The 11,335-nt window shown below is 30.6% G+C and overlaps 1 protein-coding gene across 8 annotated transcripts; it reads right to left on the reverse strand.

Annotated features, from left to right (window-relative positions):
* Positions 1–204: 204 nt before the first annotated feature.
* On the reverse strand, positions 205–8,831 carry LOC123210917. Of its 8 annotated transcripts, none has more exons than XM_044629414.1 (3): positions 8,566–8,736; positions 1,850–1,968; positions 205–1,296 (listed from the first exon to the last, which is right to left on the reverse strand). In XM_044629414.1, exon 3 carries the CDS (start codon positions 1,178–1,180, stop codon positions 353–355), a length of 828 nt encoding a protein of 275 aa, XP_044485349.1. In that variant the 5' UTR covers positions 1,181–1,296; positions 1,850–1,968; positions 8,566–8,736; the 3' UTR covers positions 205–352. The 8 variants fall into 8 exon arrangements, 2 of the variants coding, with proteins under 2 accessions (XP_044485349.1, XP_044485350.1); XM_044629415.1 differs by having other exon boundaries at positions 205–1,186; positions 8,566–8,735; XR_006501307.1 differs by lacking the exons at positions 205–1,296; positions 1,850–1,968 and adding exons at positions 6,748–7,132; positions 7,550–7,674 and having other exon boundaries at positions 8,566–8,779.
* Between the last annotated feature and the right edge of the window lie 2,504 nt (positions 8,832–11,335).

Raw genomic sequence — 11,335 nt, forward strand, 5'->3', positions numbered from 1 at the left:
GCGGCAAAACTTCAACCATAAAAGCAGTTCTATTTTATTTGAATTCTGCTTTAATTATTACTATCAACCTAAGTCCAACAATACGGTGGCAGTGAAAATATGAGGAAATTCATTATATGGTTTGCCATCTTGACAAAGCTATGCTCATTTATACATTTAAGAAAACAGAAACACCACTAACAGAACTAAAAACAAAAGCACGACTGATCCAAGGACCATCAGTTCTTCCGAAAATTTTGGCAAAACACTGCTACGGCCATTGGCAGGCAATTTTAACATGCAATGCAATCATGTCAACTTCTAATACAAGAAAAGTCATCAAATTGCAAGGTGTAAATAACAAGGGAAAAAACTAATGGCGACTTATATGACAAATTTCTCCAACCAACCAATCCAAAGTTGGGAAGGCAAAGTACAAGACAAGGAAAGAAGGGATGGCGAACACAATAGTGAAAAGAATGTAAAGGGCCAAGATGACAGCACTGGCAGGAATTGCATACAAGATTATGAGAATGAGTATGATAACCAACGGTAACTTGGCTGTCAACTGAGCAAAGAAAACCAAGGACTTACGAATGGACAAGTGAATCCTTTCGGCATTAAGGTATCTATGGAGGATATGGTCACGGCCCTCATTATGGTTGACCTCTGACCATTCTGAGGACTGAGTTTGGGTGGTTTGTCTATTACTCACATGACTAACTTGATTCCTCACAGCTGAATTTCTATTCAGGGAACAAGCCGGTTGACGATTGCCACATAAAGACTGGTATGTTTTTGACCTGTCACCATTCATTCTTTCAACCATCCAGAGGAGGAAGTAGTTCTTGTGTGGAAACTTGAGATTCCCCTTGTAGACCAACCGCAAAGATAACAGATTACACCAAGGGCAAGAGATAATAAATGGGAGCTCAAGCGGTAATGTGGGCAATTTCACAACAGCACGTTGCAGGCCCAGAACACAATTCTTGCAGAGGGTGTGCCCACACCACAGAACATAAGGCACATTCTCAACCATATTGAAGGATTCCCAGCATATTGGACATTCCAATCCCTCTTCACTGCTGTTGTTGACAGGAACTTCATCATCGGACAATTCCGAAGAAATTTGACTTGGCTTCAATAAGCCCTTCTTCAATTTGATGGCTCCAGAGAAGGCCTTCGAAGCAAAGCTCCACATGGCAAACTTGTAACAATTTTAAAAAAAGTGTACTTGTTTCAGAATGGAATATAGATATATATTTGAAGCTTTCAATTCTTAAGCATAACAGTCAAAAGCATCCACACGAATCAAGCCTGAAAACATTTTACACAAATCATTAACAGTACTTTTAAGTTGGCATGATGAACAATAGAGTAACATAATCCACATGTATATATCTATAAAAGAATGGCATACTTATGACCTGCTACTAACTAACTCGCTTCCTATTTAAAACTTCCATTTTCATAAATTCCACACATGAATTTCAAGTCGACCCAACAATGTTGAAAATACATTTAAAAAAAAAAAACCTTCTTTATTTAAATTTTTAAAAGAAGTCTAGAATTTATGCTAAACGAAACATGCCACAAAGAATTCATCTCATTGAACATATTATCAATAAGTAAACATAAATGAAATTCGAAAGCAAATGAAAAGAGCTGTGTTGTGTTTATATCAGATGTTCTATTTTCCCACAAGACAGAGATGCCAAACAAGAACTGATTATCCTTAAAAACTAAAGAATACCCGTCAATGAAAAAGATGTAAAGTAGTAAGCATCACATACATTAGAAAGCAAAAATAGAGAAAAAGTAATTGAATTTGGAGTATTGAAGGGCTTAATTTTAATTTAAAAAAACTTACCAGAGGAAAAGGAACGTGAAGTCTGTGTGAAGATCAGGGAAGATTTGTAGAGATAAAGAGTGTGTGTCCGTGTACCTGCGACCCAAGTGCAAGACAGAGACGCCTTTCTCTCCACTTACCTGCCAAGTGCAATCCAGTTGAAAACTACTTAAACGACTACGTTTTTGCCAAATGATCAATTTACAAATTCACGAGTGTAATGGGCTTTGACCAAAATTGGAGAAGTCTCTCGTGTCCAAAGTTGTCAGTAGGTTCTAGGATTTGGGCTGATCATTGTAACATTTTAATGAAATTACGAGTCTAACACTGGACAGTAATATTATGCGTATATTTTTTTATATATAATTTAGATATATAAATAATATATTATTATATTATTAAATATTATTTTATCTTTAATTTAGAGTAATCTAATTATATAATGACATATAATCTATATATCTAAATTATATATAAAAAAAATATATACATAATTTTATTAAAGGTTAAAGTGTTTGAGTGGAAATGACACAAATTTGATAAAATATTTTAAATTAGATATAAATAATTTTATTATAAATTAATATACAGAAAAATCTATTGGTTGAAAATCCCTAGAAAAGTTCAAGCTTTCTTGCGATTGAAAAAAATTATAATAATAATGTTATTCTCAATCATTTTGTTACATATCATCTATATCGAGCATGCGCGCGCGCGCACACACATATATATGTTATTATTGAACTTATAACCCTAGGACCAAGACAATTCCCTTCTCACTCCAAAAAAATGCAAAGTAGTTGGACTCAGATTTTATATGTTTAATGTAATCATCTAATTATGCACCCCTACCAATAGACCTGGCCACGGTTCATGAACCGCCGGTTTCGGTTCGAAACTGTCGGTTTACCGTTCGAAAATATAAGAACCCTGAACCGAAATTGTAATAGAACGGTTCGTCCACGGTTCGGAACCGTCGGTTCCGGTTCATGGCCCTGGTTCGGAACCAACGGTTTCGGTTCGAAACCGATATTAAACAGTCAATTCTAATACATGATCTTGATTTAATTTTTAAATTATTAATTGCAATAATTGAAAATTAAAAGAAAGGTTTCGACTTAATTACAATAAATAAAATAAATTATATAAATAAATTACATGATTAATTTAAAAGATAATAAATAAATAATAAATAAAATTAATTATAGAAATAAATTCTATAATTAATTATGAATTGTATAAAAAAAATTAAAATTAATAAAAAATTAAGAAAAAATTTAATTAAACTTAAGAAAATTTGATTGAATTAAAAGATTGAGAGAGTATTAAGAGTTTAAAGAATGAGAATGAGAGTTTAAAGGATTGAGTGAGAGAGTAGAAAGATTGAAATTTGAGAGAATGAAATTTGGAGGAGTATATATAGGAAAAAACTTTTTTGAAAAAAATTAAAAATAAAGGGTGTGAATTGAGATTCAGAGAAATTGCAGGGGACCAAGTCCCCTTATTTTCTCTGAAAATTGCAGGGGATTGGTCCCCTGCAATTTAGGGAACCGTTGCCCTTTTAAATAAAATTAAAAAAAAAAATCAAAAAAATTTCAAAAAAATTTCAAATTTTGTTCGGTTCAGCACAGTAAACCGCCGGTTCATAAACCGGTGTGAACCGGCGGTTCCACGGTTTCAATTTATGTGAATCGGAACCGAACCATAGAGCCACGGTTTTGGTTCCGGTTCAGTCCGGTTCCGAGTCTGTCAGTTTCGGTTCTAGGTTTATCCGGGCCGGTTTCGGTCTGGTTCACGGGCCAAACCGGCCTGTGGCCAGGTCTACCTACCAAGGCTTTAAAAGCAGGTAAGACCGATTGATCTAACCGACATAAAAATGGTTTATAAAAAAAGGCATTTTAGATATTGGATCAAATTATTAGGCCATGGTTCAATTGCTAGAATTGCCTCGGGGCACAATTTGACTTTGGTTAAATTTAGTTGACTTCATCAACATGACAACATTAGCAGTGTTTTATAAAGGAAAACTTAAAAATTTTCATAATTTGAGTCCTACACCTCATCTATCAATTTAGAGTATTTGTACCATCAAACAAAATTTATTTAATTATCAAAATAATTTATATTATATATTTAATGGTTAATTATATAAAATTGTTATGATTATTATTAGTAGTAGTAGTTTAAATATCTGACTGATTAATCACTTTGACCATCGATTGAATTAAACTACCATCCTTGCTAGTCACGTCTTCCTTTATAGGATATAAAGTCAATATTAAATAGTATATACATTTACTTTATATGAAAACGTCATATTTCAAAAGCCATAAATTGGTTTCACAATAAATTATCTTAAGGGTTATTAATTGAAAAATTGACCATAATCTGAAGGGGCTATAGTAATAACTAATTAGTTTTAGGGGGCGTTTGGTTTGAGTAATATTTTATTACTAAAATAGAAAGATTACTTTGAAGATAGATTACTTAGAAGATTACTGGGTATAAATGATTACTATATTTGATAAAATTTGGTAGGTATAAATAATTATTGTGTTTGGTTAAAAGTAATAAAATATTACTAGTAAATTATTTTACTTAAATACCCTTGAATATAATTATTTTTAAATATTTTTTATATTAGTTGTCATATTAATTAAAAATAAATTTATTTTTATCTCAAAAATTAATAAATAATAATAAACTCAAGATTACTTCAGTAATCTTTAAATACCTAAGGTGAAGGTGATAATCAGATTACCATCTATATTACCTGCCATGTCAGCATTGGTAATAGAAGATTACTGTAATCTTTTATTACTGACAAACCAAACAAGGGAATAAAAGATAGATTACCAAGGTAATTTTAAAAACCCCCAACCAAACGCCCAAACATTTATCATGAAACAACTTAATTAAATACTATTTTGTCATTATTCCTAGTCTAAGAACAAAAACCCTAAAAACGTTTCAACCCTATGTAATTGTAATTTTTTTTCTTACTCGGACTCTCACATCCAAAATCTCTCACCAAAAACACAAATCCAAATAAGAAAGACCGTAAAATTAAGATAATAAGATCAATATTTACTTTTTCATTTTAATTGAATAGATTGTTGTATTGTCATGGGAAATGACATCCAAAAGTTTAGTAGGAACGCTAAATGTTCTAGCATAAACGGATAAATTTCAATTGGACTGTAAATGCAAGGTTAAAATCTCTGTGGGTTTAAAATGGTTTCAACATCTATTTCAAGGGTGTACATGCAAAATTTAGAAGCTAAATAAGAAATAAAGTCTGGCAGGAACATTAAACTTTATAGAGGGAATGCTAAACTTTATTTAGGGGGGTAAGTGAAAGTTCTAGAATATAGGGTTATAGGAAAGTTTATCAAACATTTTCAGGGGTGCGTATATTATAATTAAAGCTAAACATCAACTTGGGGAAGCTAATATAAGAATTTAAAGTTAGCGAGGATTTAGTTGATGTCATTTGCAAGGGTTTAGTTTAAACCGTAACTATTAGAGTGTCTTTTTAAGTTTGACTATTTTTGGGGCTAGTTGTAAGATTTTAATGTTAGTGGTGTTTATGTAAGATTTAAATGGTGTAAATGTAAGTTTTGAAAGTTTAGAGGCAAACAAAATTTGATTTGCTATGAAATTTTAAAGAAAACTAGTGATTTTGTTTATTTATTCTAATATAAACCATATTATCATTCCAAATCCATCAAAATGTCGATTGTTTTGTTAGTTGTATACAACATCAAAACTTAAACATTAAACCCTAAATTTAATCATAAAGCCTAAATCGTAGATATGAAAGATAGATAATAAAACTTTACATTAAAATCTAATCCTTAAACTTGAAATCATAAATTTAATCATTAACCTTATATCATAGATCTTAATTATAAATACAAAAACTTGATCCGTAGACTCTAACAGTAAACATTAAAACTCAACTTTAAATCTTAAACTTTATACATTATAATTAAATAACCATAAATCCTAAATTGTAACAATTAACCGTAAACTTTAAATCTTAATATTAAACACTTAAGTTTAAACACAAAACGCTAAATTTAACCGTAAACCTTAAACCATAATTAAGTCATTAGTTTTCAAAAGCCAAGTACAATAATTGATAACTTGTTTGCCATGTGAAATATGAGCAACTTTACAACCAAATACAAAATTAACCCATGTGAAGTATAAACAATTTTGTAGTCTAACACAATAAAAATTAGATATACAAGGTTTTGCCGTTATCAATTATTCACAAAATCAATAAAAATTGATAAAAAGTTTTTTGACAGATTCAAATGTATCATAGTTTAATTATATTTTTTTTAATATGTAGGTAGTCAACACGAGATTAAGGGTATTATGAACTAGGGATTTGTCATATAAGTGTTTTTTGATAGCACCTACTTAAATGGTCAACTCAATATTAAGGAGCACAATGTACAAGCATAGCTCACATGCGATCAAACATCATCTTTTCATCTAACCCAAGTTGATTTGATATGACTAAAACTACACTAACTACTATCTTAGGTTATGTAAAGTCGAATTCTCCACCCTACTCGCCTAGTATGATAATGAGAAGATTATTTTACGTGTAAATGAAAAGGCTTACACATGTATTATTTTCAAAATAGATTTATCAATACTTACGCATATCAAATTTGAACATGGTTATGTTGAGAGAACATGATTACACGTAATTTCTTTACATGTTCATTCACGAGTGATCAAATGCAACATGATCATGTCCTCAACATTTTATGGAATTAATTAGGGAAAAATTAGTATGATAAATTTGAGGGCTTACATTGACAACCTTCCAATTTGTGCTTGGTTTATCATATTAGGTATATGCAAATTAATTATTTCTTTTTAGGGTTGCAAATACATCCTTTTTAGCCAAAGATCAAGCATACATAATCCTTTTACAAATCATATAATTAACTGTTACACGATAGTATCTTATGGAGAATCTACATGAGAAATGACCATTTGCCAAAGCAACAACCTCTATCCCGTCTTGCTAATAAACATCTCTCGCTCAGCGATCGTGATCCGCTAATTGACATTCTTTGTGTGTTATTTGTCCAAGATGAAAAGAAATAACCTTGCGTTATCAGCTCACTATCATTATCTTATCTCCCCACTGGCAATGACAATTCACTCATTAAGCAAACCATTTCACAGTTAAACATAGAATTTGCTCAGAAAGATCTAGGATCCTTGAAGATTTTTTTCTAAGGCTTTGAAGTCATTAGAAGTCCCACTGGTCTGCATCTGAGACAAACCAAGTATGCAAAGGATATTTTAGTGAAAGCAAATATGTAAGATTCAAAGCCCTGCTCAACCCCATTTGCCAGTCTCTAAACCTTTTCCTGAAGATAGTGAAAAATTTGAACATCCTTAAAAAAGCCTGACATTTCCTACTTTGTCAACAAACTCAGGTCAGTTTTTTCAAGCTCCCACTCAATTGCAATTTAAGGCTTGCAAATGTGTGCTAAGATATATCAATGGAACTCTAAACCATGGTCTCTTATTTCACTCTGCCTCTAATCTTCAGCTCTGATTCTGATTGTGTGTTTACGCTTGAATTGTTCAAATTTCACTACTAACTAATCTTGCTTCATGTTGCAGTTTCTTACCAGTTTATAACAAGCCATTCTATGGTTTGACAAAAGTCATTCTATGACTTACCTTTGAATCTAATGTTTGCTCTTTTCATGCAGCTATCTCCGAGAATAGTTGCTTCTGGGTTCAGTGACCCTTTCCACTCATCAGTTGAACAATTTGGCCTGACTACCCCCTGGGCAATTCCTTGTCTGCACGGAGTCGGGTATACTTCAGGTACGATCCTACCTCTCTCTATCTTCAAAATAATATTGGAAAAAAAAAAAGGAAAAAGAAAAGAAAAAGAAAGAAAAAAAGAAGAAAAAAAGAAAAAAAAAAAAAAAAAAAAGGAAAAAAAAAAGGAAGAGAAAAGAAAGAAAAAGAAAACAAAAGAAAGAAAAAAAAGAGAAGAAAAAGAAAACAAAAGAAAAAATATATATATAGAGTTTGTCGTGTCTATGCTCCCAATTACTCCTGCCAAAATGCTGCCAAAGCCAACTCTGATCGTTTGATGAAAGAATACCAGTGTTGAGATGATGAAAGAATACAAGTGTTGTGGTCTGGAAGACAGTATCGAGACCTGAAGTGGAGGAGGTCAAGATGAAGGGGGATGTTAGTATGTATGGGTGAGAATGACAGTTTTCGAACTGTATTACACTTAGTTGCTATTCAGAAAAAATGCTGTGCTTAGTTTTAGCGCAGAACAAATAAGGGGCCAAGGCGTCATTCAGCCTCTGATTATATAACGACAAATATCTGTAAGGTCCTTATCAATTTTAATAAAGTTATCTCTCTTAGTTTCCAGAGAATTCATTCTCTCTGTTTCTCTCTCATTTTCCTTTAATCAATCTTCATCTAGGGTTAGATTTTCGTTTGTTTTTCTTCATCTTTCTTCATTTTCTTGTTAAACAAACATGTTCCGACAGATAGAAATGCCAAACAAGAACTAATTATCCTTAAAACTATAGATTACCCGTCAATGAAAAAAATGTAAAGTAGTACGCATCACATACATCAGAAAGCAAAAACAGAGAAAAGGTAATTGAATTAGGAGGATTGAAGGGCTTAATTTAAATATTTAAAAAAGAAAAAAAAAACCTTACCAGAAGATAAAAGACGTGATGATGGTTGTGTCTGTGGGTCTGTGTGAAGATTAGGGAAGATTTGTAGAGATAAAAGAGCGTCTCTGTATCTGAGATCCATGTGCAAGACACAGCTGCCTTTCTCTCCACTTACGTGCCGTTTGGTTAAAAACTACTTTAACGGCCACGTTTTTGCCAAATAATCTTATATATAAATTCATGATTTTAATGGGCTCTGACCGAAATTGGAGATGTCTCTCTGGTCCTAAGTTGTCAATGGCTTTTCGGATTTGGGCCGATCATTGTAACATTTTAATGACATTACGAGTCCACGGCTGTAGTGCGTCAGCGAAGATGGCACAAATTCAATAGGATATTTAAAACGGGGGTAATAAATAGTTTTATTATAAAATAAAATAAATTAATATGCCAAAAAACCTATTGACTAGACAAACCTAGAAAGTTCAAGCTTTGGCGTGGATGAGAAAAATTATAATAATTATTGATAGTACACAAATTTATATATATATTTAAATTAAAATTATAAAACCATTACCAAAACAATTAAGGGAGTTGTTAAGTATTAATTTGTATTTTATTTAAATTTTAAATTTAAAAAAAAATCTAAAGATTATTAAGTGTAAGGCCCAGGATGGGCATTTGATTTCGATTCTTACTCCCAAAAATCCAAAGTAGTTAGATTTGAGTTTCATCTGTTTGATGCGATTAATTTACTCTCAAAAAGATAATAACTCAAGGTTTTCTTCTTACCAAAAAAATTTAAAATTCTTCATTTGTTTTATTCAAAAAAAAAGAAGTGAAGAATCACATTTTACAGTTTATTAACTATTATTAATTTTCTAAATTATCTAATTATGTACTCTCTTACTAAATTTTTAAAAATCAGATCAGACTGGTTAATCTAATAGGCACGAAAATCGTTCACAAAAAACATTAACAATGTTTTATAAAGGAAAATTTAAAATTTTTCATAATTTGAACCCAAATCTCATTCATCAATTTAGAGTATATGTGCCATTAAACAAAATTTATTTTATTATCAAAACAATTCAAATTATAAATTTAATGTTCAATTATATAAAATTATTTCAAATATTATTATTAATATTTATTTAATAAATAGTTCATTGGTCAATCATTCTAACCATCGATTAAACTGGACTATCATCTTTTTTAGTCAACGTCTAAACTGACTTTGAAAACATTATCCCCTATCTCTAATAGAATATAAAGTCAATTTTAAATAGTATGTAAATTTATTTTATATGAAAACATCATATTTCAAAAGCATAAATTAGTTTCAAAATAAATTATCTTAAGGGTTATTAATTTAAAAATTGACCATAATCTGAAAGGGTATAACGATAATTTTTTTAAAACTCAGAATCTCACATGAAAAACATAAATTCAAGTAAGAATGATTGTAAAATTAAGATAATAAGATCAATATTTATTGTTTTTTTCTCATTTTAATTGAAAAAATTATTGTATTGTCTGAAATATAGGCAAGAAATTGTTGTTTTGCATAGGAAATGACATTCCAGAAGTTTAGTAGGAGCGTTAAACTTTCCAGCATGAAAGGATAAATTTCAATGTAAGTGCAAGGTTAAAATCTACGGGGGTTTAAGATATTTTCAAGGGTGTAGATGCAAAATTTAGAAGCTAAATAAAAAATGAAGTCTGGTAGGAACACTAAACTTTATAGTGGGAATGCTAAACTTTAATTTAGGGGGGGTAAGTACAAGATTTTAGAACATAAAGTTATAGGAAAGTGTATCAATTTTAGGGGTGTACCTAAAAAATTAAACCTAAACATCAAATTGGGGGGCTACTTGTAAGAATTTAAAATTAGTGGGAGTTTAGATGATGTTAGGGCTAAATGTGCGATTTAAAAGTTAGGGGGAACAAATAAGTTTTTGATAAGTTTAGCATTAACTCTGCGATTTTTTTAAGTTTGACGACATAGGAGACTAGTTATAAGATTTTAATGTTAGGAAGTGTTATGTAAGATTTAAGTGGTGTACATGCAAGATTCTAAAAGTTTATGGGCCTATAAAATTTGATGTGAAATAAAATGTTCATTTTTTTTAATTTTATTTATTTATTTATTATAATATAAACTACATTGTCATCAAAATGTCTATTGTTTTGTTGGCTGAATACAATGTTAAAACTTAAACATTAAATCCTAAATTTAACATTGAACCTTAAATTATTGATTTGAAAGGTAAATAACAAAATCAATGAATATTGATTAAAAGCTTTTTGATAGATTTAAATATATCATAATTTAATTATGTTTTTTTCTATGTCAACACGGGATTAGAGTCATGATGAATTAGAGATTGTCGTATAAGTATTTTTTGATAGGGAAATTTTAAAAATTAGCCAAAATGCCAGGGGTCTAAGCAAAATTACCCAAAAAATTCAGGTTTAAGCAAAAATGCCCAGGTTTTGTGAAATGACGAAAATGCCCCCATATATAAACACAGCAAATTTTCACTGTGCAATTCAAAGAAAATTAGAATTTTAAATGCATCCCATGGCGAACGTCATTTTCGCCGATTTTCTTGCTTTCCGGCAACCGAAAATGGAAAATAATGTTATCACATCTCCCGTAATCTTGTTTGGATCAAGTTATTGCTCATATTATTGAGATTTCATTGAGATTTTTCGGTTTGAAATTTTAGGGTTTACGTTTGAACAATGCTTAAAATGTTTTGATTCTTGGTTGTTTTTGTTGAATTAATTGAGGGGTTTTGTATTATAC

The sequence above is a fragment of the Mangifera indica genome, chromosome 3, assembly GCF_011075055.1.
Source record: "Mangifera indica cultivar Alphonso chromosome 3, CATAS_Mindica_2.1, whole genome shotgun sequence".
NCBI lineage: Eukaryota > Viridiplantae > Streptophyta > Magnoliopsida > Sapindales > Anacardiaceae > Mangifera > Mangifera indica.